The sequence below is a fragment of the Camponotus vicinus genome, unplaced genomic scaffold (assembly GCF_025532165.1).
Source record: "Camponotus vicinus isolate PSW18456_S1 unplaced genomic scaffold, iyCamVici1.0 SCAF_9, whole genome shotgun sequence".
Lineage (NCBI taxonomy): Eukaryota > Metazoa > Arthropoda > Insecta > Hymenoptera > Formicidae > Camponotus > Camponotus vicinus.
In genome coordinates, this window is record NW_028141981.1 from 6295404 (window position 1) to 6323388 (window position 27985).

Consider the following 27985-nt stretch of genomic DNA (forward strand, 5'->3'; position numbering starts at 1 on the left):
CGGTATATCGTAATTAATACGATATACCGGATTATTTATACATATTTCTTATCTGCGAGCTTTTATCGTATTTTATTGTTAACGGATATTACACTGTAATAATAATGAAGAAAAAATATCGATATTCATTGTATGATAAAAAAAAATATTTCGATATATGCATAATTTGAAGAGATCGGCAAAGTATAGAAATTAAAAATAATATTATTTTGGCTAGAATATACATTATAAATATGTGGACACACACACACACACACACATTGGAATTACAAATAATAAGCTCGTAAGATCTGCATCTTCGTTAATCTTTGTCAAGATCTCGGTTAATCGATTTTATAAAACTGTCAGATCAAACTTTTGTTGTTCATCCTTCAAGAATATTACAGTGTCAAAATAAATAAAATAAATGTATTTGTAGAAAGAAAATAACTCTTTGTTTTACGTTTCAGAAATCAGATTTATGAAATTCACTGATATTATCGTTTCTCTTTATTAAATAATGGTTTCGCAATATTAGGGTATTTGATCTTTAATCATCTGTAAGCCTGACAGATTCAGGATCCATTAATTTCTTTTAGTATTATAGTACTAGACCTTATGAAGTAAAAATATCAGCGAGATCTTGAGATTTATATGGGAAATAATAGAAATAGTACAATGTGTAATATAAAAAAATCAGAAATTTGAAAATAAAAAATAATATTATATAATCACATTTCTATGTATTTATTTCGATATTTAGCAATTATCTCATAATATCGTGATATTTTTATACATTATTTTTGTAAAGTCGATGATTGAACTTTCCATTTTTCATTCCAACAAGTTTTATTATATTAATTTATTCAATACAAATCAATGTACATAATTAATATAATGATACAACAAAGGCATTCAATTAATAAATAAAAAATGGAAATAAAATAAATTTTTTTTCAAGACTCGGTAAATAAAGAGATAAAAATTATTCTATTAGAGAGATGTGTGTACCTATATGTGTATATATCCATGTACATATCGTGTATTTTCATTTATTTCGGAGATCAGAAAAATCACGGGATGAAAGTAATATCCTCTTGTTATATTTATGTATTCATTAAGTGACGAAACAATCTAAGCAATATCTGAATTGTTCGTCGTTAATCAGACATGTAATCCTGACAAATGGAGTATTTAAAGTGCTGTACGTCGCAACCGTGGAGAATATAAGAGCGAAACGGGGACATTTTACCGAAGATTGTGCTGGCGACTTATTTATTGTGAAAAGAGTCTGGTAACTGATGCGTCTGAGATCGTCTGCTAAAAGTGTAAGTTTTCATACAAATGAGGGAAATGTTCTTGATTAATTATGAAAGTTTTTATAGAAATGATAATAAAAAATATAATATCGTATATCAGATAAGTTTACTCGTAGTAAATTTTTATGATTCGCGATGTTCATTGTTGGAATATCAGTAAATGTGAGGATATTAATTTACACCAGATGTATTAAATCCGAAAATTTATATATATATAATGTCTAATATAAAAAAACATATAACAAAGGAAGGGAAATATAATGAAAAGCTGAATGCATGCTCTGTTTCTAGTAATAAACTTAAGAGAAACATGACTGAATTTTTTAAACTTAATTTATCATTTTCCAGTAATTGGTACAAAAATACAAATCTGCCCATTGGATTTTTATGCTGATTTGCAATACTACACGCCAAAAAGTAAAAAAATTAATCCTTGATGTAACAGCAGTTCTTCAGGTCTGTGAAGTTAACACCCCGAAATACAAATATTTACAAAATTGATATGATGAAATTTGTTTAATTCTTTTATTTGTTTTTAATTTTTTTGTAAAATAAACAAGAAACGATTGTCTATGAATAAATGTGGATAATCGAATGACATATCAATTTTGTAAAAATTCGCATTTTGAAGTGCCAACTTCATAGATCTCAATTCTTCAGTCATACGATTAACGAGTGATGAATAGGACGCGGTGCTGCATATACCCTCATTATCATGTCACACACGGGATTCATCATGATTATTATCGCTAGGACGATGGGACAATGCAATAGTTAGTAACTTTGTTTCATACGACCCGATATATACATGTCTACTCTTCAGCCGTCCAAAGCATGCTAGTCGCAACAATCTCAATAGCTGATTAAATTAATTATCATCTGGCTAAAGTAAACTCATTGCATGTATAATTATTTCCATCAAAGTGACGTAAACAAAATGATGCAAATTGATGATGATAGACGAATGTAAAATCAAACAAATTACGCCATAAAGCAAACTTTTATTACAAAATAATTGATAATTATTATTAACAATTCACGCACACATATACATGTTTATCTATGTGCTTTATTTTGAAAGTTCGGTATAAACATGATTTCGGTATAAACACTAATTAAATGATGCGATTACGCTAATTAAATTGGCAAATAATTATTCCATTATAATGCAAAGTTTATGGCTAATTAGTTGAAAATGATAATGGAATGCGGTTAATAAAATGTAATAATAAATTGACAAATAATTATTTTATCAATTTTACTAATTATTTTAATAATTTTATCAATTTTACTTGAATTTTGAAACAAACAAAATGACTGGGACAAATGCAATAGAAAACTTGATTGAAAATTAAGACAGAAACATCTATGTATCGATTTGAAATCGAATCACGTTTTTGCAAATGCTATTTTTGCCATATACGGATATAGTCAAATAAAATGAAATGAGATAAGTTAGATACGATATGAAGTAGAGATTTTACGATAAATCGAGCGCTTGGAATAATTTAAGACAAAGTCGCGAAAAGAGTAAATTTTTAAGAAGAAACTTCAATTTGCTTATTCACGATCCATAATTAGTATTAATATACTCTTATTCGAGATTTTATATATATCAGGATCTTTTCTTTCTTCTGAAAAATTTATTTAATAATTTGATCTTAATATAACATCTTTAACCTAAAAAGACATATCGTAATTTAAGCAAAGAAATTGCATTATGTTATAACATATTAAAAATCATTAAATCAATAAATTTAATCAGTAAATTTTTTAGAAGAAAGAAAAAATTTTCAATATAATATTTCAATATAATTTTCAATATACATATTATTAAATAAATTAGTTACTTTGTCTATCTTAAAAAACTTTTTCCAATTTATTTAAAATATTTAAATATTCAAATTTGTCGATGATTTGCATTAGTTTATTTATGTAATGGTAATTATTTATGTAATTTAATTTAACATATATTTATTCTAATTTAACGCATTTATTTTAATTTAACATATTTATTCTAATTTAAAAACACAAAAATATGTTACACAAGAAAAAATATTTAATAAAATTCAGTGAATATTGTTAAATCTTAAGCAGCACTTACTTTTGATTAACAATGGCTGCGTTCAGCAGAAAAAGCTGCTTTACAACAGTTGTAAAATTCGTGAGCCTGATTGGTGTATGCTCTTAATTTTGGCTGAATCTAAGAGTATACACCAATCAGATTCACGAATTTTACAACAGTTGCAAAGCAGCTTTTCCTGCTGAACGCAGCCAATATGAATGTTTCCGACGACGATTATAATTTTTGAATAGTAAATATCATCAAAAATATATCGAAATTTTAATTGTACACACAATCACAACTTTTATGTGAAATATAACTGTTTCATAAGTTATAACATTGTTTGAATAACCTAGTTTGTATCAAAAATATAAAGAAAAAAGAACAAAATTTTTTACTGTACAATAAAAACATTTGTCGAATGTCTTAATATTCTTTTACATCTATTATATAATTTTTAATTTGTAATATCTGTTTTTTTACATCGAGTAATAATTTATAAATTGTCTAATATATTATCCATTTATCTAATTTTATTCTAAATTATAGATTAATAAAATTATAGAATAATAAAATTATCTTTTTACACTATGTGTGATCATAAAGAAAAGATTTTTTATTCCATATTTTATAAAAAAATAAAACAATACACTGAAACATCTCAAAGAGAGACAACCTATGTGTCTGTTAAGATTTAAGTAATTAAATAATTAAGATTTAAGTAAGTTAAGATTTAAAAAATTTAGTGAGATGAGGGAGAGAGAAAGAGAGAGATTAAAAACAAAACAATTACAGAATACATAAACTTGTATAAGGACTCACCGAGAATCAAGAGAAGCAGATCGGATATTGCTAGATTGAACAGATAATAATTGGTAGCGGTTTGCATGACGGGATTTCGTCTGATCACAATGCAGGTAACCACGTTGCCGAATACTCCGGTGACAAAGATCATGACGTAGACGAGGGTGATCGGCAAGACAAGTTTTAACGGCAGATGTTTCGGACCCCAGATCGACCTTACATAATCGGACTCGCTCAGATTCATCAGCTCCGTGATATTGTCGATGATCAAGAGATATCGGCCCGAAAATTCCATAATTTACGCGTTTCATTAGCCCGATCGATCGTTTTTTCCCGTCAATAGCGTTGCCGGTCGCTCTATTGAATTAGTCTTTCGTCATCATGCGATCCTGTGAAATTATCCTGGATATGATGATTTGTTTTTTCTTTTCTTAACAATCATTATTTCTTATTTTATAAAATTCTTATCTCGAATAACGCGCACAGAAACTTTACACATTTGATCATTTCTCGATTCCCAACGACGATTTATGTCGATTCGAATATCGCGCGAACGTTGAACCACTAATCATTGTTTTTTTCTCCTAAAATAAATCTTGCTAAAAACTAATTTTAATCGCGCGAATGTGTTATAAGAATTTTATGTAGAGTAGCTCGTTTATTTTAGAAGAAGTCACGAGATACGCGGGATGAAAAGTGCTCCACTCAACAGACTGTGGACAAGTGACGCTCTCGGAGCGCTCCGGTCTTCGCTGTCGGACCACGCGCCCATCCACTACGCATCCAACCCTTAACTTTAACCCCCTCGAGAGAGCACGCTGCGCCACTCGTCCAATAGGATCCTGCTAATTGCTCGATGCATGCAAAATATTTCAAATATTCGACGCATATTGTTTTAACGACGCGGTACTTTGTAATAATCCTAGTTAAATGTAATATTGGAGCGATTTATTTTATAATCAGATAATTAATTAAATTTACTCCAAAAATTCTATACACGGTGATGATTCATTATGTTAGCAGTATAATTAAGAAGTGAATCTATAAAAAAAGCAATAAATTGAAAATGTACAATACAATCCATAGGAAATTTTTATAGGAAATTGATTCTTTAGTAAATTGAGTTTGAAAATTAAGAAATATTGGTAATATTTCTTTGTTTTTAGCTCGTATAACTTTCATTGAATCACATATTGATGACTTTTTCACTTCACAGAGATTTAATAATAATAAAATATTTTATTTAGGAAAATGAAAAGAGTTTAATGTTTTTTTATATTAAGAAAATGACTTTTTTATAATTTTTGTAATTTTTTTTATTTCCTAAATAAAATATATTAATATTTACATAATTTAATAGTCGTTATTGAAGTAGATCGGATAATTATATTTCGCAAGATAGTTAAAAGTTATTCGAACTTAAAGTGTAACGAAAAATATTTTTAAAAATACTTTTAAAAATAAAAATGTTTTTTATTAAGCTAAAATTTAAATTAAAAATTTCCGAATTTTTAAAATCGAGAATTTATTGCATATGAAGACTCGAAAAAAAAATTTATTTTATATTCAACTAATTTTTTTTATTTAGGAAATTTTCCAATTTTACTTTATCTATTTTAATCACGAATAATAGGCCACTTGATACATCATTATATAGACAGCTTGATTTAATCTTTTATGCGTGTTTGATTCAACGAAAATACGAAAACTTTAAAATATATTCATAACTTTTAATATATATTTCAAGTTGAAGTTAAATAGAGAATGATTGTATCACTCATGTACACAATCCCTATGCGTAATATAACTTTTCTAAAAGTTTTATATTTTGTGAAATCGTGAATGATATATTGAATGTTCTGTATAACATTTTAGTGAGATCTCTATTCAAATAAAAATAATTGGAGATGCAGATTTTAGAAAAGGAAAATTTTATCCGTTGTGAATTTTTTTATTCGCCTTTGGCAAAATTCATTTAACTTTTTTCTTAAAATTTCTAAAAAATTAAATATAATGATCTTCGTTTTTTATAAGACATTAAAAATGGTCTGATGTCACTTACATTTGCAAACTATCCATCTTATTTATTACACATAAAATTAATATAAACCCTTTCAGTGTGGAAACTTGTTCATCAAAGTGGATCAAAAATATGCAAAAAACTGTTTCACAAATTTATAAAATAATAATACATATTATAATTTTCGAGACTAAATGAGAATTTAAAAATATAAAATGTCTTAATATCGCTAGTCAATTAATCAAAGGATCAATTAAAATAATGTATTCGACCAAACTAGCCAGAAATTTTTGTTTATTAATACGACGTTTCGATCATATGGTTGTGGTCCTTATGGTCGAAACGTCGTATTAATAAACAAAAATTTCTGGCTAGTTTGGTCGAATACATTATTTTAATTGATCCTTAAATGAGAATTTATTATTAAATTTTTAAAATTTAAAATCCAATGTGATAAACAAAAAACATGAAAATATGTATAAAAGAAATTTTGATTCATTACATAAAAACAAGAATTTATTATCGAATTTTTTAAATTTAAAATAATGAATAAGTAAATATTAGCATATTAATAATATTTTGTTGCCTCTATAGTAGTTGATAAAATAATTTTATAAAATATATCTCAGAATATGTCACAAAAAGGATTTTGCATTTGGTTAAAAATTTTTTATTCTTATTTAAAATTTTTAAATTATGTGCATACGTAGGCATACATATACTTCCCCCTCTCATATACTTCTTCATACACAAAAAATATTTAAAATATAATTTTTTCCATGGCGCATATGCGTCAACCACACTAGGAGTCCACTTCTCTTGATACATGACATATATATGTCATCCACACTGAAGGGGTTAATTCTTGACAGCAACCAATGCAGTCCTTTACAAATACCTTAAAAGATTATTTTATTTATACCTTAAAAATTATTTTATTTATTACCTTAAATTAAATTTAATAATTGATAATACTTCTGTATAAAGCGCTGCCACAAAAATGAAGAATTATAATAATCTGATGCAATTTTATGTTACGTACAAATTTTTGTAACGCTTATAATTAGTAAATAAAGTAAAATATATTTAATATAAATAAATCATATTTGTTTGTATTGTATATAAAAGTTCTTAATTTTGTGAAGCAAATTTTTGCTTTTTACTTTTTACGTTGTTTTATTTTAAACCGCTTTGCTAGATATATTATATATATTTTATATAATACATTTATATACTCATATTTTGTTAGCGAAGTACTTTTCTATCTGTGTGCAAAGACCACATTAGTCATTTTATTCGAATAGCGTACATATAATTTACTGAACTGTAGGCGTACTATTACATGTGTGTGTATGTGTGTGTGTTGTAATTGTACATCATATTTCATAACGCTTATTGCTGGAATGACTTCGCAGATATGACCGACATTTTGCCTTTCATGCAAGCAACTGCGTATGTGTGCAAATTACCATCCAGTCTATTAATAAGCATGTCGTTTGATGAATTTATATTGGTATGTAAATATGAAGTTTAGACCTGTACATGACACCAGAACCGTGCGTTTTGAAACCTTGGTACGTCTTAGATGTAATCGGAGATCTTTTCGTGACACATCCAATATACGTGTTAATTATGAAAATTATGTGGTAATTAATTATTTTGTAATTGTCATTTTATATTAAATATAACTTTTAGACACATGGTGTTCTTTGTTCTTTGTGACCACATTTTATAAAAAATTATATTTATATTTATAGTGTACAAAAGTTGTGAAATTGCCGAATAAGAAACTGAGATTTCCATATTTTTTATCTCTCTTACGATTAAAAATTATTAATTCCATTTTAGGAATATTATTTTTGTCAATTTTATGTGTCTTTACTGCATTTTTTGTAGTTTTTAATGTAGTTGTTAAATATGTTAAAAAATTGTATTTTATTTTTAAAATAATTTATTTTTGCCATATATATTATAAATTTATCTTACATATATTATACATATTGAATTGTGTTCAATTCAATAGGTATCTTTCTCTCCGATATTTTTATCTTTTATTTTATATAAAAGTATTTAAACTCTCGAAATAGATAAAACTTTGTTTGCTAAGAAAAAAAAAATGTTTTCACATGTAAATAAAAATGTTCTATTGAAAAAAATATTTTATTTCTTGTATGAAATGCTACTCTATCTTTAACAACTTGTAAAATTACACTAGAAATATTAAAAATGCGAGAGCATTTGTTCTTCAAAAAATATTTCAATAATCAAAGGAAAAATTCTCATATTACAGTTTATTTATGTTTTATAAGATACAATATATATGATTTTTTATTTAATTTCGATAATAATGATTTCTTGTGTTCAATGACATATTAGTATTAAAATTGTAACATCATGATTCACATTGGAGAGAATACATATACATATACATTCAAATATACCATACACAAAAGTTTTTTCAAATGGAAAAGTCATGGAGAGTTTATAATATTTCAACATTAAGGAAGTTAAATAATACATAAAAGCAAGCATAACTAAATCTTAATCTTGAAATGAATTTCTGTTCAACACATCATAAATTCAAAGAGAGTAACTAACTGCAGATGAGAGCAGGAAATAACTTTTGCGGAAATATTAATTCTCAATATATGATACCCGAACGCATGCCATGAATTTTTAACTCGCTAAATATTCGCTAATCATATTTTAACAATATCTCGTTTCTCCTTCCTTTGCTCGTGTTATCCTCCCACACGTATCGCATATCGTTGGATGTTTAATAATAAATTAATTTGAATAGATGTTATCGAAATAAATTGTTGCTTTATTTATAAAAAATAAATTGTTGTTATTTATAAGAAAAATCAGGTTTTTTACTAATTATTTGTTTCATATTTTAAAGAAGTTTTATTCTCGCTAGAATTGATTAAATCAATTGATTTAATCAGTTTATTTAATATAATTCATTTAAGGTTTACTTACAGTGGATAAAATCAGAACAGTAAAACCAAAATAATTTCGGCGAATTTAATTTCCCGTGCAACATAAAATATTCCATTCTTCTCAATTATTACATTTTTATCGTTACTAATAAATGCGTTCAACGTCATAACGGCCGAATTAATAATGGCTTACTTTGATTTGCAAAATTTATTTTGAAAATTTAAATTATGTAGGATTTTTAGTAATTTTATGTGATTTATATTTTATTTTATTTTATCAATTTATCTCGAAAAAACAAAAATACAAAAAAATATAATTTAAATTATTGTTTTGTCATAGATTTTGATGTAGAAAATTTTTGCATTTTTTATAAATTATATTAGTATTGCAATAAAGATCGAATTAAGATCATATATATGAATGTTATAATATTAATTTACTAAAATTAAATTAAATATAATATTAAATTTTAATACTCTATATAAAAATAATTTTATTTCAAGAATTAAAACACAATTTGAAACCCATGCAATCTCAATAAAATCATCATTATCATATATGTATATGATCATATACGTATATGTATATAATGATTTTATTAGATTTTATTTTATAAGATTTTATGGGTTTCAGCGAGTTTCAATTCTGGATATAAAATTATTGCCTTGACTTAAAACTTTCAGAGCATATCGTGGTTTTGTTTGTTGTTGACTTATACTGCTGATTGCCGCGATGGCTTTTATCTTTTGAAAGGAACAAACGAATTTCTTATCCATTTAAATAGCACTCTTTATGCCCCTCCGAAGAAATACTTGTATTATATATACATGACCGATTTTTCCATTAATCTTTAAATCACTCAATGCATTTAAGCGAATTTCTTGTTTCTGTCTGTAAAATTACATAGGAATTTCTTCGAGAAAGATCTGATACAATCTAAATATTACTTTCTTATCCGTAGGAGTATGTATAATTTTTTTACTGCAAATTATAATTCAAAATCTATCCTAACTAAACAGATATTTTTTAAGAATCTATAAATATCATGAAAATAAAAAATATCAATACTGCATCAATTAAAAGAGTGCGCATTTACATTTTTTAATCATAGCTTTAATTTTTATTATTAGAATACAGCGCATTTCAAATGATACTTTTTTTTTTATAATACGATTATTCTAAAAATATGCCCTAAATAAAATCAATGGAAGGAAACTATATAATGGTTCTCATCTTTAATCGAGTTGTCAATATCACGGGTTTACCATGTGAATCCTGTCGCACGTGTTTGGAATATCTGCTTTCTGGAAACTAAACATCTTGCGCCAAGAAGTCATTTTTATTGATTAATAGTAAAGTCGCTTCAACGTGAAGGATATTCTAATTTTATTCTCGTCAACCAAAAATATTAAATCTTATTTGGGAATTTTTAGCCTGAAAGAGATATACACGAAGATTGGTATTGGACGCGACGGTTTTATAAAGTATCAAAGTAAAAGAATGGCTAGCTATCAATTCTTATCGATGTTCTTTGTTATTACCGAGCTTTTTGTTAACTGTAAAACGTATCACGTTTTTCCGATGTCGTTTCAAGATGTCTTTTGAAAGATAAATTCTTCCGTCACGTACTCGCAATACCATCGCCTCTTCCGGCAAATGCACTTGATGGTAATGGCAAGCGCAATACGAACTTTTCGTAGGAGGCAATTTCGTTGTTTTGACATAAGAATCCACCAGCAGAAATATTGTACCGAATAAGTAAAAATAAAGCGCGAACTGCGAAAGATCAATAACATGTGATTGCTATAACGTGACTTATACTTTGACTGGTGAAGCGGATAAATCGAATCGTCAATTCTCAGAAAGCAAAAGGGAAGCAAATATAACACTCGAAAATGCGGTATCATAAAAAATATAAGAAACTTTATATAATATTAATAACTATGCAATATATAATAACTATATAATATTAATAACTATAAATATTTTTCGCGATGTACTGTTTTTTTCCGAAATACTGTATAATGCTATTTTCGAATACTTACATGCCTTTTAGCAGATTTATCATTTTTTAAAATAAGATTTAATATCAAGACAAATCTCGTATTTTACAGGCGACTTAAAGAAAGAATGGAAAAGCTAGATTTAATGTAATATTGTTGTGTGTATAGGTATATAAGAGAAAACTCGAATTATAAATGTGATTGCGCTTTTTCCCTTTTTATTTCTTTTATGACATTAAAATAATATTCTAGCTCATTGTACTCACTTATCTCTACAGTTATGTTGAAGCTTTATCTCACTGATAAAACTGATGAATTCTATATTATTATATGAATTCAATATTGTTAATTGCTTATACATGTATGCCTTTTACAGTTCAATATTAAAATCTTTAAATGTGCAAACTGATTTTGTAATTAACAGGGAAAATCTGAATTGTCGAGAAAAAGTAGATAGCTACATAAACAAAAAACAGTCCTTAATTTGTCAAAAAGTAATTTTTTTGTACAAAGAATAGCATTTTAAAATCTGCAGTTATGTTGCCTTCTCGGTTTTTTATGTATATGAATAATGCACCCGCAGTGCGTCATTTTCTTTATATTCATGTAACACCAACGATCGATAGAATACAATGTGTATTTTAATCTGCGAACCGAAAGAATGTGATACAATATGCACACAAATGCGCTATATTTTGCACGAAAAATGCCTGTATTACGGACCGTCAGCAAGAGATTTACATACTCACTGGTAAATTCTGAATCGGTCTTCGCGTAACACAATGAAATTTAAATTGGCCGATCAACTGGGCAAATATTCGTCGTCAGTTCAACTAATTAATTATGTGAAAAATTCTAATTTTTTATATAATTTAAGAGTATTTTGATCAACGAGTTATTGATCAATGGAATGTACCACTGATTTGTTGTTTTATTTAAGGCTGATCATTAAGTATTATCAACGATAACTTGCCGCGAGATTAAATTTTCTTACGGTTACCACATATATGTTTGCCACAGTGGATGAATACGGGCAAAAACGGGAATCGTTAGCACACTGCAATATAATGCAAACAATTATAACATTTCATTGTCAGACTTTTTTCTTACTTCCTTGGCCTTACTGCTTTATTCTCATAACTAATGCTTACCATGATAATGATAATAGTAAAAATATCAACGTTTAACGATTAACGTTTCTTCATTTTTGTCCTTATTCATGCCATGTAGAAGATTTTACATGAGATAGGATAGAGAGAATTCTAAACTAAAGAATGTTTCGCCTGCAAAGAGAAAGCAGGATCAAAGAAACCATTTTCAACGGATCATTCGTTTCGTTATAAATTTAGTCCTTACCCATCTTAGAGATTTCGGTCCCCTTAACTGTGCGACCACCATCGGTAGCAAGCATTTTATGATTGTCGCAAAGGGTTGCACTATAACAAGGACGATCACTTCTTTCAGGCAGGCAAAAAATTGTATAAAAGTCAGATCTATCATTTCATCGTGCTGTTGATGGAAATTATTCGCGCAACATTTTGATACATACGACCAACATAATATTGTTCGGAATACATTTGTTACGAGTACTGTAACGTAGGTTACATTTTGGTATGAAGGAAATATATCGTATTCGTTGAAATTTTGTATCTGACATTTGTCATGCTCGAAGTATCCATCGAAACAAAAAAGCAGCAGTTTCTATTTTTATCAAAATATACCTTTCCTTTTTGGCTATGTTATATCTTTTCTACGTTTAGAATAAAATTGTAAAAGAGAATGAGACAAAAAGACTTAAAAAATTAAATTTAACTGCATGTATTTCTTATTAAAGAAAATACAAGATTTATATATATATATAAGATAAAATTTATAAAAAACAGATTTATTTTTCTTTATTTCTTTATTTACATATTCGAAAAATTTTATTTTCAAATCATGTAATTTTATATCTACGATTAAAATTGGAATCGATTTCTTTCTTCATAAAAATATTATCTCTTGAAATTACACATATTCGTTTAGAATTGTCTTGTAATTACAATGAAACTTTTTAAAAGAAAATTTGTTAGAAGAAACTTTTTCAGTGTTTCAGCATTTTTTGATATATTAAATTTTCACGACAACGTCTTTCTGAAAATAATCAGACCAGAGAAATGTGAAAACGTAAGAAAGAAATGGCAGAAATATAATGAAGTTATTTCTAAAAGAAATAAGACATGTTACATGAAGTGATACATCTAGATATGTTCTTATTTTATTATATTTATGACAAATTTTTGGCAACTTCTCTATCTCCCCGATGAGTTTCTTTTTCCGCATCGCGATATCTGTCGTGTTTTATGAGATGTTTTCGCATTATTGCAAAAATATCTATTGTAATCGCGTGTACTAGTGTTCGCGCAATTGTAAGAGATGTTATTATACTTGCGCAGAGCTATTAGCTTAACGCTTCAAGATAAATAATTATCTGTTTCATCACGTTCACATTTGCGTTAGATATTATTATGAGATGAAACATTGTTAAAAATGAACTGAATATGAAATGGTGAGATATTTTATAACATAAGAATCTAAGAAAAATGTTGCTATCCTGCAGGTGCAATAAAAACCTAATGAATCATTTTTTTTATTACAACTGAAAAATTGAAAAGTAATACAAATACTTTAAAATATAAAAAAAATATTCTTTAAAGAATAAAATTATTCAAAATTTTTTTCTAATACTTCGAATTCACATTAGTCATATAAAAAAATTAATAATAGCTCTTTATGGTCTATTGATTAATGCAAAAAAATAAGTCGTAAAAGTTTTTCAAGATTATAAGGAGAAAGATTAATTTTGTAGAACAAATAACATTTCTCTCACGAGATTCAAAGTATTATTCAAAGTATTATTCAGTTCAAGAAATTGTTTTATCTCTAAAGAATTGTTTCTATCGTCTAATTTTATATCTTTCTTCATCAGAAAAATATAATCATTCTTTTGTAGCGTGGATTATCTTAGATTTCTTGCACGACTTGAAACTGTTTGTCATTCTTATTATATTTTGGCGGTTTCTTATCACTTACAGAATTTTCGCGCAAATTATTACTGTCACTTTGCAGGTCATTATAGTGATTGATATTAATATTTTTCAGATGAATCATGATATTCGCGCAAATTTCTTACATGATACGGATTTTTAACACCATTTAGATTCAGAAATCTCGACATCTCATTTATAATGATGATATTAAATAAATTCGAAGAAATATTTAAATTAGTGTTTAAATTATATTAAGCAGTGTTAATTATATTACTGTTTTGCGTTTTTCAGCGAAATAAATTTCTACCTAGTTTTATCACTCTTTCTTACATCTCTCGTTATGCATAGTTACCATGGAATTTCTAGTTTCCATAATTGCTCTTGGAGAACTGTTGAAGTAAAGAACGTCTCTTCTCCGCATATTCATTACTTTAAGGAACCAAGAAATCTCTTTGCGATGCTATGGTCTCTCGAGTTGCAATTAGTGAACAAACCGAATAAAAACAGGAATTATAACCAATAATTTCATTCGCGTAATTGTGCATAATTGCATAAATTTACAAGTTAGTTAATTCTTTTTCATCTTTATATAAAGAAAGAATGCTAACACGCTAACATTTTTTGCGCACATAATTTTGTGTCATGTCTTCAGGATTTCCGAGAGCAGAATATATGGGAAAATTTGCCAAATTGGACTGTCTCAAGTAAGTAGAATGTCCTTAAAGTCTTTAAAAAGTCTCTACACCGAGGAAACCATTTCTTACAACACTAGTTGAGATTTACATGACAGTCTAATTTGACAAATTCTTGTAACGTTTTACGCAAACATCTGATAATGTTCAAAATAAAATGCATTTTAAGATTTTTACTGGAATAAATATGCAAATTCTACAAATGCACATTAAAAACATTACTTCTTTCATTTTTTAAATATTTTTTAATTTTCATAATCTACAATTTGAGATTTCTATTAGAATAAATAAATATGCAAATGTTTCATAAAAATGTTTAAAAATGCATTTAAGATCTCTTAAATGTTTTTTAATTCTTAGTATATATATTTTGTAGTATATTTTGAGATGTTTACTAAAATAAATATGTAAATGTTTTATATTAAAATGCCATTTTATATTTTTTAAATGTTTTTTAATTCTTATATTTTTCAAGTTTTGAACCATTGAAATTAATTCACAACGCAAGTTATAAGTTTAAATTCTAATGGAATACACAGAAATTCGATTAAAGTGTTTCATGAATAGTTTGTCAATAATTTTCATCGAAATTTTAATTAAGATTCAGAATAACTTCATAGAATATTTAACAAACATTAGAAGCTCTTTAGTTCATAATTTTCATTGTTACGTTATTTCCGAAATTTTCAGAATTTTTCAAAGTTTGGCATATTGTACGAGAATTTCTGTGCTTAAACCGTATATTTATATAAGATGTAGTGGATGCTGCGAATGTCATTGTGCAAGCATAAAAATCATCGTCTGTGACACACATCTTGCAACTGATATAGATAGACTGCGTTTTTTGAAAACGAAATCAATAGCGATCGCATGCATGAGCTTGACATTTCTGTTATCGCAGATAATTCACAGCAAACGATTCACTTTATAACTTGAGAGAACTAAATTTTATAGTTTTGTGTTTTTGCGGAGAATTATATTGCTTGAAGTAGAAATAGAATTTTTCAAGAAACTTTGATATAATTTTTTTCAAAATATTTTTTTACAGTATTTGTTGACAAAATGTTTACAATATTTCTGAAAATAAATTTGAGAAAAAAAACTAACAGAAAGTTTATTAAGAATTCCTTTTTCAATCTTAAATTTTAAATGGAAATATTACAAAATAATTAGTATATTATATGTATATTACATGTGATAACGTGAGATTATAAGATGTCTTTTTGGAAAAAAATTTTTCTCAGACTTTAAAGTCAATTTTTTAAAATCTTTCGTAAAATTTTAATTTAATTTTTTTCCTTCTTTCTGCTTATGTAATTGTTTAAAAAATAATTATTAAATTATTTATATTATTTACATTTAGTTAATGTCATATATATAAAATTTTCGTCACAAGATTTTTGTGATCAAATATTAATAAAACTTCGAGACTATAATATCTATATAATAATAATATCTATAATATCTATAATATCTATAATGATCGTCAAATAATGATCGCAAGGTATTTTTCAAAAATCAGGATGTGAACAAATAACATTTTATTCTACAAATTACTTTCTTGTGCTTGAAGAAAGTTTTTGATATCAATGCTAAAAATATCGATAGAGATTTTTCGCGCAAGATTTAATAAAATGACTCTTATCTCTTTTAATAAATGACAAATATATTATCTATAAAATATTATCTATATACAAGTATTAATTAATACGAGAACATTTTATTATAGATATTTAAGTATATTACAATAAAATCCAGAATATTTTATATATATCTTATACTAATGTATTTTATGGGATAAACTTCCGAAAACCGATTACCTCCGATTTGAATGAAATTTTGTAAAAAGCTTCCTTTTAACTTAAAATACAAGCCTGTAAAAGGAATTTTGGCGACTCCTACAAAAAGTGTTGAAACAATACACAATCGTCACGAATAACAATTTGTAAAAAATCATACCTTGATAGATAAGATTAGAATATATACACAAAAAAATACTGAACAAAGCTTTATTAACTTACTAGTTAACGTTACTTCTTTAAACGATACATACGTACTCAGCACAAATCGAAACGTAGACCACGAGTAACGGCTAGCAAAAAATGTAAACAAATCGTAACAAATATAAACAAGGTCGCGCAACAAGCCAAATACACACACACACACACACACACACACACGGGGGGGGGGGGTGCAAGGAGGGCCTTTGGCCCCCCCGGTCCCCCTCGCTTCGCGTCGAAAGTTACAAACCCATGTGGAACCTCGCTTTTAAAAAAATGACTTTTTTATAACAGTCGCCAAAATTCCTTTTACAGGTTTGTATTTTAAGCTAAAAGGAAGCTTTCTACAAAATTTCATTCAAATCGGAGGTAATCGGTTTTCGGAAGTACACCTATTTTATGTTATACTAATATAATTTAAAAATTTAACTAATTCATATAATTTAGAATGATAGAGAAAGAGAGAAAGAGAGAGAGAGAGAGAGAGAGAGAGAGAGAGAGAGAGAGAGAATGAAAAAAGGACAAGCAATATGATCTAAATATAAATGATATATATAAATCTAATATAAATGATATATATAATATATTCTGAATATAAATGATAAATAATTTATAAATTACTTACCGCATATTGTTGCTCCGTACGTTGCCCAGTGCTTTCTTGGACTTGCTTTCCCTCTCCTTTACGATTTCTTCATTGCACTCACATTCACTCCCGAAAACAAGATTAATTAAGGTTAATTATGTACGCAACGATCGTGAGACACTTTGCACGACACTCCCGATCGCGTAATAATTACAATTAAAAGTTTAGCAAGTATTAATTATAATTATCATAGCGAATTATATTTCAATACTAGTCGCCATTGCGTTTTATTGTTAGAGAGAAAATTTGACAATATACGAAGTATTTCGCACCTTACTCCTCGAACGTTGCCGTGCGAATGACCAAGAACCGAGTACCAAGGCTATGACATGTAAACACAACGCGTCATACGCCGCCAAGGCCGAACGTGTTATTGTTCATTCATTGCCGAAATATTTTACGTACTTTAACATATATACGAAATATTAAAGTAGGATAGACAATAACACGTTCGGCCTTGGCGGCGTATGACGCGTTGTGTTTACATGTCATAGCCTTGGTATCATTCGTACGGCAACATTCGAGGAGTAAGGTACGAAATACTTCGTATATTGTCAAATTTTCTCTCTAACAATAAAACGCAATCGCGACTAGTATTGAAACATAATTCGCTATGATAATTATAATTAATATTTGCTAAACTTTTAATTGTAATTATTACGCGATCGGGAGTGCCATGTAAAGTGTCTCATGATCGTTGCGTATTTAATTAACCTTATTAATCTTGTTTTCGGGAGTGAATGTGAGTGTAACGAAGAAATCGCAAAGGAGAGAGAAAGCAAGTCTAAGAAAGCACTGGGCAACGTACGGAGCAATAATATATGGTAAGTAATTTATAAATTATTTATCATTTATATTTATCATTTATATTCAGAATATATTATATATATCATTTATATTAGATTTATATATATCATTTATATTCAAATCATATTATATATTGCTTGTCCTTTTTCATTTTCTCGATAACGATTCTCTCTCTCTTTCTCTTTCTCTCTCTCATTTTAAATTATCTAAATTATTTAAATTTTTAAATTATATTAGTATAACATAAATTACATTTGTATAACATATATATAAAATATTCTGAATTTTATTTTAATATACTTAAAATGTCTATAATAAAATATTCTCGTATTAATTAATACTTTTATATAGATAGTAATATTTCATAAACTGCTTCACAATAATATATTATTTAGATATTTTATGCATAAAAAATTAGAATTTTTTTATTTTCATAAGTTTATATTCAAAAAAGAATTTGATAATTACTTAAATTAACGAACATCTCGCCGAGTGATTTTGACCTTTACATATGTTATAGAGTTGAAGATGCTGATTAATTTTTCTCTAAGTTTTATTTGGCTGTAAAATATATATGGTGTCAAAAAATTACGTTTTAATCACTAAACCTTTTTTATTAAACATCTCAAACTATAAGAGACCGCCAAATAAAACAAAGAGAAAAATTAATCAGCATCTTCACCCCTACAACATATGTAAAGGTCAAAGTCATCGGCAAGATGTCCATTAATTTAAATAATTACCCAAAAATGCACAATATGTGTGTGTGATAAATTAATATTATTCAAAATGATCCGTTATCCAAATGCTTTGCTGTAGTCTATAAATATTATAATAATCATTTAGATTAAATTTAATAAAATCCAAGTTTTTTTGGAGTGTCAGATGATATATTAAAAATCTAACTCGAGGCAGAGAAATTTTTTAAGGAACTTTTGCTTTATATATATATAAATTACTTTTGAAATATAAATTATTTTTCGAATATAGACGACAAGAATGGATGGATTATGTTAGTTTATCTCGCTTTTCATATTTTAAGTTGCTTTGCACAGCGATCATCTCACATGCAAATACACAAACACATTTACGATTTGCTTGAGATTTAAAAGCTATGTGAACGTGCAGAAGCTGAATGTGCAAATGCGCATTGAATATTCTTTCAGTTTTTATTGATCGAGAAGAGAAGAACAGAAAAGTATTTATTATTTAAAACATTTAAAACATCTCACTTAAAACGAAATAAATGCATAGTCATTTTAATATAAAGCAGGGAAATTGCTGCATATATCTCGTAAAACTTATTCAATTAGACTAATATATTAATATGTAAAGAAAAAGTTTTATATAAATGATGTGGATTCTCACAGGAATATTAATTGCACATTATTCTTGATAATGTCATTATTAATTATAATGTCATTAGTAATGTCATTATTAAATTTTTTCTTTCTTTTTGAAGAATAATATGTACATAAAAAAACTTTATGTTATGTCTATAACTATATGTTATGTTTATAACTATATGTAAAAATAAATTAAATAAAAATAAATTGATAATATCACTGCTGATAAATTGGAGCTTGTATGAGAGTTATTAAAGATTTACTTAAACCACTATGAATTCATCTTTATTAAATATTGCGATGATATAACATGTTAAAATTTTTACACAAACATGACAGTATCACAAATAAAAATTATTATCCTCGCATTAAAATTTGAAATATTTATATATATATATATACATCACAGACATTTTTAAAAATTGCATAACATTTTATACTTGTAAAATAAATAAATATCAGACATGATGTGTAAAAATTTAATCTAGAATAAATAATATAAAATTTTAGTATCATATTATAATTGATTAGTTATTTACAATGTTATACAATGCTGTAAAATTCTTTTAACGTTTATATAATCAATAGTTCAAACAAATTATTTACAATGTTGCGCGCTATACTTGTTTTACAAATACAGAAAATGAAGATAAATCACAGATTGGTTTTAGCTATGGAAATCGTATCTTCCGATCTTTTCGTAGACGTTGTGCTTTCGTTGCTAGGTTGTTGGCGAACGAGTAAATGTCCTCGTTCAAAGAGAAATATCGAGGATGAATCTTTCTTTTGTAACAAGTAAGCATTTTGAGGAAAACTGCTTGTATTTTCGCTATTTCTATCCTTGGTATTTTCCTGTCTGTTCGGTATAAAACAGAATATCTCTTTGACTTGAGCCATGCTATGTCTGAAAGAAAAATATAAAACTGTTACAATATAATGGACTACATACACTCCGTGTGCATACATAAAACATATATCAAGACTTTAAAACATGATGTTTTCTCTATTATATATATATATATATATATATATATATATATAAACATTTAATATTAAAATTTATTATATTACTAACATAAAAAATATTCTCATGGAAAAAATATTTTTAATTATATCATTTCTAAATACACTAGCTTCAAAGTGGCATTCAAAAATTTCAAACCTCCATACCTAATAGAGCACATAGCGCTTCGATCGCGAATTTTGTTCACAGAATTCCGTCTACGCAAATGAGATCCTTTATCCATTAAGATTTTATTCGTTGGCCTCTTTGTTCTGCAGCATATCGTTTGTTTGAACGCCTGGCGATATCGGACGCTCATTAAATTATAGAGAATAGGATTGACGGTGGTGCTGAAATAATACAGACATCCACTAAGAATATACAGCCATTCGTTTAAATCCGGATAATAATCAGAATCTTGTGCGTAGATGTAAAGCAGACGTTGGGCGTGAAATGGAGCCCAGCAGAGGAAGAACATGATAACGACCGCGCCTGAAATAAATTATATGTAGAAAATTTTGCACTTTAAATATATAAATTTTTTATATGAAGATTTTTAATGTTAAAAATTAAAAAAGAAGTAATAGAATATTGACACTGAAAATACTGGTTTCAATTCACTTTTTAACCCATATTTAGTAATGTTATATTTATTTGCTAATTTTTTAATTATTATTGTAATTCAATTATTAAAAGACAAGTAAAAATGATAACGTCATACTCAACATCCTGATGACAGATTTTCTGGACTGAGTCTGTCGAGAATCACCGTGAACAAAGCCTTGTATTGGACCAAGCATTTTTTTGGTACTGCTCTTAATTTTTAATCCCATTCTCGTATATACTACAAGGATTATGAACATCGGTATCAAAAAGAATACGATAGAACTGAGTTCGTAAAGCGGAAATTTTGGCATATCGGGCAGAAGCATCGCGCAAATCGCTGAATCAGCCGAATAATTCCCGGATCCTGAAAAGTATTTAATGATATCATATAGCAATAAATATTTGCAAAAAAAATCATAAAAATTATTATAAAAATTGCATAATGTATATAATGTAAATATAATCAGACAGTAAATAAACTAATAAATAAATTCATATCATAAAATTTCAATTTTGTTTTATACACAAGAAAGAAAATTGTAGAAGAAGAAAAAATTTCGATAACGAAAGTTTCAAAAATTCTTAATAAATAATTATAATTTAAGTAAGACAGGAAATTTATGCATCCACAATTAGAAAAAATGTACAATCTATAAAAGTTATTGATCGAGCGTTATTCGCGTTTATTCGCGCGACGTCTCGATAATCTCGTAAAGAAATGTATTAGCTTAACCTGGCGGATATTCGACGAAATTGACCTTGGTATAAATAGCAAATGGTATTGCCGAGATCATCGCGATCGACCAGGCCGCAAGGATGAAGCGCGTTGGTCTTTTGAGACCGCTCATCGAATATACGCGCAACGGGTGACAGATGGCCAAATATCTCTCCATAGAGAATGCCACGATCGTGAGAACTGACACGTAAGACGACCTAAGAGAAGAGTCGCGGGGATTTAGAAAAACGTGTCACAGATCTCTAAGAGAGTTATAGAAAGGACTACAGATATTTCTTACATCTCCGACACATATGCCCGTATCTTGCAAAGTCCCGCACCCAGAGCCCACGGATATTGCTGCCAAAATACACTCAACTCATTGGGAAGACCTGTAATGATTAATTAATAGATTAATAGATTAATAGATTAAGGAAAGAATCGTCCAAGAGTATTTATGTTTCTATTTTCGATAAACGAAAATCGATTCATAATTGTTCAAAGAATCTGTAATAAAGTCATTAATTTGGGATCAATGGTTAATTAATTTGGATAAATAAGAACGTGCAATTATAGGCGCTTTGAACTGAAATCAAATTCAATTTTTATATTGTATTTTATTAAAGAAATTTTTTTGCAATATGCAGAAAAGCCTGTACAGAATGCTTTGTAATTTTACTGATGAAACTCTTATAGCTCTTTTCGCAAAATTTAAGACACGATATTAAGATTCTCGTTTTCATCTCTCTACATTCTCAACTACATTAGTATAGGTCGGCATCCGAGTCTCATACTTCTCTGAATAAAATGTTTCGCGTAGGCTTGCGAAAACGTAAATTAATTTTCTCGTAAACAGATTTACGATTAACTTGAGCCCGGTTGTTAATTAGCGTGAAGGCACATATCGTGCACATAGCATAACAAAATTAACGAGAGGTTGCGCCTTTTTACGCTTTGTATGCGCAAGTTAAAGTAACTTTCACGAATTACATCCATCGCGACAACGAACTGAATAATTCATCATGTATCATTATGAGTCGAATAAACTCAATAAGAGTCATTCAAATGTTTGTGTTTTAATTAATGAATACAAAATGCGATGTATATAACAAAACTACGTGCTGCGCTTTTTAACGACCGATAAGCACAATCTGATATCACTACATCTGTTAACAGAACACCTCTACTTTCTACTTCTTTTGCCTCTCTACTTTTTACTGTTTCTTTGCTCAATAATTTCTTTTACCTCGGTTTCGATCGTTATAACAATTTAACAATTTAAATGTCAATTAAAATCAATTTAAATTATAATTACTTTACAAGTTATATGTGTAAATAATTGAAATCAAAGATATTGAAGAGGAAATAAAAGAAAAAAAACAATGTAAAAACTTTCGTAAATTTATTTTATTTATAGTTTTATTACAATTATTTATATGTAATTTGATTTACATTAATTGTCTTAATTTGACGTGTTTTTGCATCTCATTAAAATCATTCTCCTAACAAGAGTCGTGAAACTGAACATGAAACTAAATAAAGCAGAGAGGGAAGGCGCTATAAATTCTTATATCTTTTGAGAGAATAATCTTACAAGGAATAAGTTGAAAGTCAAATATGTATCATACTGTTAATAAGGCCAAGAGTATTTTCTTTTCTCTTTTCTCAATTTTTTTCATCACAATATGCAAATTTTATATCTTTCAGTCGTTTTCTAAAGCGTAAAAGTTATCCGGTAGTCGTCCGGCATATAGTTGTCCTTTTATGAAGCTCCACAATAGACATCAAAACCAGCAAGGTTCAGTTCTCACCATCAGAAGTTGAACGTATCGTTAACGATAAAGCTTTCTCATTCTGGATGGAAGCCTCTCGATCGTCTCTCTATTGTGTCTAACATTTTCTAAAGCGACGCTGGTATAAACGTCAAACTGCGAAACCTTATATTGCATTACAACCGTTTTACTTGCCAATTCTACGGACGCGCACACAATTGTTTCAATTTTTTTTATTTCTTCCTCGTATATCACGTCATCGACTGGCAACTAATTCGTAATTAAATTATTCGTAAATATGAATGATTTTGATAATCGATTGATTTTGGATAAAAATCATATTTCTTCTACAAAGAATATATTTAAATTTAGGCGAACTGTAGATTAGCTTCAATTTGTTTTTATAGGATTTAAATAGCACATATTTTTACTTTATATATTTACTTAAATACAAATTTCTTTCTCTCTCTTTCTTTATTTTAAGTCGTTATTCAAGTACTAAATTCTATTAATTCTTCTATATTATTCATATGTTTGAATTATTTTACATATCATATGATAGAAGCATTGGCTTTTTTCATATTTTTATATATTACATTGATATTTGAAATAACGAAGAGAGTACCCTATATATTTGATCTTTCAAGAAAAATTTCGTTATCGTATCTAAGTCTTGCAAATTTCTCACAGTGACGTAAATACGTTGTTGTTACCATCAGCAAACAAGACTACTATACAGATAACAATCGCGATTGTACACATAAAATGAGATTAATTTCACGCTTTTATCTACGTGCGTCAATGCTATGAAGACAAGCGAATATCTCGTGTCAAGCAATCATGATAGTGATAATATACAACAGATAATATAAAATAATTAATTTTATTTATCCCTCAGAGAAAAAAAGAGAAAGGGGAAGAAAGGAGAGAGATAAAGAGAAATTACCTTATGTAAACTTTATAATGTTTGCATATTTTTCGACACAAATTATAAATAAACATAGCTATTAAAGCGATCATAGTGCGATTAAAAGGTATAAAATACCTAAACACGAAATATATCAATAAATGAATAAACAGTGAATGCATTGATGAAAATGATTGTAATCGTATTTTTTATAATACTCTCGGTAATCTTCATACAGTGCTATTTTTGTTGATATACACATGTAGCTAAAATATTACTTTAAAAAAATGCAATTTTTTGCAGTTGCAATGCTTTTTATCAGTGTCATCAATATTTTTCGTCGTACTCTACGTAAAAAAGCAATCAAAAAAGTGCATGAAAAAGCAAGCGAGATATAGATATAGATATAGATATATAGAGATATTATTTATCGTTACATTAAAGGGAATGTTTCATATTGTCGTTACATCAGCTTTAATTCTGAACGAACTTGTTTCTCCAACTGAATTTGATGTCATTCATTATTAAAGCCTTTTCGCACACTATCGATAATAGCCCGAATATATGTATTTTACAAACCGATTCTTTCTCATGACTTTTTTTATCTATTATTCCGCGTTATCCAAACGAGAACAATCCGATTATCGTTATCAATAGCTTCAGCAATTATCGAAATCATATTATCAACGAGCAAAATATCATGGATAGCTAACGAGTCGTTGATTTACCAGCTAGAGGCGATTCGATCATCGAAGCTGCTTTGTACCAATTCACAATTACAATTGCTCCCTCTCTCTCTTTCTAAAAGAGAGATCTTTTATATTGTATTATATATGCCCGCGGATATATATATATATATGAGAAATTGTACATATTTTGTGCAAATTAAAAAATGTATATATGGAACATGAACAAAGCGGCATGTGAATTGCGAAATAGCTTTAAACCACATGTTTCGTTAAATCCCATTTATATTATCTGCCGTTTTCAGAATAAAGGAAGAGAGATTTAGCAAACCATGGCAAAAATCTCACGCTTAGCCAATGTATATTTAAAATACTTCATTTAAATTACAATAGAGATAAAAAATAGCAAATATTTCACGTATTTTCTGTATTTCAAGTTAAGTTACATTTTTTAATTAAAGAATTTGCAGATGTCTTTTTATTACAGAATTTTATTAAAGAATGTTTTGTATTAAAGAATTTGCAGATGGCTTTTAATATTATTTTATTATTATTATTATAAAAATAAGCTCTGTATTTAGTTTGTATTTAATTATTCGTGAAACTGTAGGGTTTGTGATATTCAATGTCATTTAATTTTTTTTTGTTATTAAGATATAAAATGTCTCCTTTCTACGAAAAGAAAATATATAAATCTGATTTTATTATTGGGACTTAATTTTATTTGCAATTTATTTAGAATATTAACAATATTTGTATATAAATTTTTCAACAATTTTTATTTATTACTAATTAAATTTAAATTTATATAAATCTCTTTGCAATTTGCAGGCTAAGCCTGATAGATTCATTACTGTGATTGATGTGACTTTTTTTTATATTTTTACTGATAAATTAATGAAAGTGAATATGAGGTAAATAATAATCTATAATAGTGGAAGAAATCCTGAAAAAGTGTGATCTTCATGCATTCGTCATTTATTCGCTTACCCAGCATAAGTAGAGTGAGATCAGATATAGCCAGACTGAAAAGATAGTAATTTGTGGCTGTCTGCATGGACGCATTTCGAACGATGACCGTGCATGTGACGATGTTACCGAAGACGCCAGCGACAAAGATCAGCAGGTAAGCGATCGTAAGAGGTATCACCAATCTCAAAGGCAAGTACCTGGGTCCCAGCACCTTATTCAGATACTCGGTCTCAGTCAGATTGCTCAGATCCCAATCTCGCCAGAAATCGAGCGTCTCGTTCTCATCCTCCCCCGATGTCTCCATAACGAAAGTTCACGCGATGGATATCACACGTCCATTCGATTCATCGTGATGACAGCGTGACAATTCCTTTCGTATGCATTCTGATATCATGTCTCGAAGTATATCGCGCACGGAAATAAAGAGACGCTCCGACTCGCGTCTTGATAAACCCGTATCGAGTCAATAAACCTTTTGCTGCTAATGGATGTTAATGGGTTACCCAATTGTGATGGGTGCGCTCGAATTTTCTTCTCGTACAATCTTTTCGGACAGTGGAAGGAGATCACGAATGAGACAATAATTATTCGTACATCCTTAATTCTTTAGTCGGATTCTAGCATGCACCTCAGAAAGTAATCTGAATATTTGAATTTTCCGATGAATACAACATTCTTATTAGTCCTTTGAGGGCAATTTCTTGAAATGGCAAATTCGTCTGCGTTCGTTTCTTGTTGTCCGACCGAAATGAACTTTCCTCGTAAAGATGCTTTCGTTTATATTAAGAATACAATAATATCGCGTTGCCGATATTATAAAGTATTACAGAAAAATTATAATTATAATTTAATAAAAGTTATAATTTTTATTTAGATTATAATTAGAATTGTAACTGAAAGTATCTATAGAGGAATCACGTACACATTTATTTGTCGTTTAAACGTCTATACAGTTTAATTTTCGATCAAACATCACTACACATAACTGTCAAGTTAACGCACATTGTTGTAATTCTTGCTTTTTGTTTTTGTATTTTTAAGCACTCGAACTCTTCAGTGATTGTAAAATTTGCAATAATCAAAAAGTCCGTAATTGCAACAATCGAATTTCATCCTTTGATTGCTAGAAGCGAAATTACGCGAGTTTAAGCGTGTTGAAAAACGTACTATTTACTGTCTGTCACTCGCAAGACTTCGAATATCTATCGACTGCCCAAAAAGCACACGAATGTTTGTAATTTCACGAGAAACATGTTTAGTTAAGAATTATACAAGGTGACCCATTAACGCGCTATTTTGGCCTGTCAGTTTGACGCCGTCAAACCGATACCAGAGTAGCTAGATGTCCACCAGGTGAAGAGAGAAATGTTAAATCAACGAACTGCCACCCGCGATAGAATGACGCGTATGAAATGAATTCTCGATCATATCACCACAATGAGGAAGGAAATGTTAAATCAACGAACCGCCATTCGCGATAGAATGATGCGTATGAAATGAGTTCTCGATCATATCACCACAAGTACTCTTGTCGACTACTCCATCTGTACATTTTACTGATAGGAAATCTTTTTTAACGTAACACTGTGTTGCCAGGTCGCGTGGAGTAATGGAATCTTTTTCTCAGATCATTAAGACACGTTGCGAAAAAGAAAACTTACAGAAAACTTT

General features: G+C 28.2%; 2 protein-coding genes and 1 long non-coding RNA gene across 5 annotated transcripts in view; 1 reads left to right on the forward strand and 2 right to left on the reverse strand.

The window, feature by feature from the left end:
- LOC145976863 (neuropeptides capa receptor-like) overlaps positions 1-12806 on the reverse strand; it is a 31766-nt gene extending 18960 nt beyond the window's left edge. For 2 of the 3 annotated variants that reach the window (XM_083108320.1, XM_083108319.1), the window contains exons 1-2: positions 12490-12806; positions 4186-4556 (exon numbers count right to left, since the gene is read on the reverse strand). In XM_083108320.1, the coding sequence (XP_082964446.1) occupies positions 4186-4462 (277 nt within the window). In that variant the 5' untranslated portion in view covers positions 4463-4556; positions 12490-12806. Of the gene's footprint in view, positions 1-4185; positions 4557-12193; positions 12417-12489 lie in introns of those variants that run through there. The other variant, XR_014440331.1, reaches the window with a different exon arrangement.
- Positions 1983-5097, forward strand: LOC145976865 (uncharacterized). Its single transcript, XR_014440332.1, has 3 exons — positions 1983-2071; positions 4159-4280; positions 4835-5097. It is a non-coding gene; the product is annotated as an uncharacterized LOC145976865 (long non-coding RNA).
- A 7163-nt stretch (positions 12807-19969) lies between the features above and the next one.
- LOC145977293 (neuropeptides capa receptor-like) lies at positions 19970-27941 on the reverse strand. The gene is made up of 6 exons (XM_083109153.1): positions 26333-27941; positions 22279-22369; positions 21996-22195; positions 21378-21626; positions 20824-21148; positions 19970-20557 (listed from the first exon to the last, which is right to left on the reverse strand). The coding sequence occupies exons 1-6, from the start codon at positions 26616-26618 to the stop codon at positions 20308-20310; spliced, it is 1401 nt and encodes a 466-aa protein (XP_082965279.1). The 5' UTR covers positions 26619-27941; the 3' UTR covers positions 19970-20307.
- Between the last annotated feature and the right edge of the window lie 44 nt (positions 27942-27985).

Coding starts and splice junctions, on each gene's coding strand:
- LOC145977293 (XM_083109153.1), bottom strand. CDS start 26,618: ATGGAGACATCGGGGGAGGATGAGAACGAGACGCTCGATTTCTGGCGA. Junction 22,370..26,332: donor TCTCACTCTACTTATGCTGG/GTAAGCGAATAA, acceptor TAATCATTACAG/GTCTTCCCAATGAGTTGAGT. Junction 21,149..21,377: donor ATCTGTCATCAGGATGTTGA/GTATGACGTTAT, acceptor AATTTATTTCAG/GCGCGGTCGTTATCATGTTC.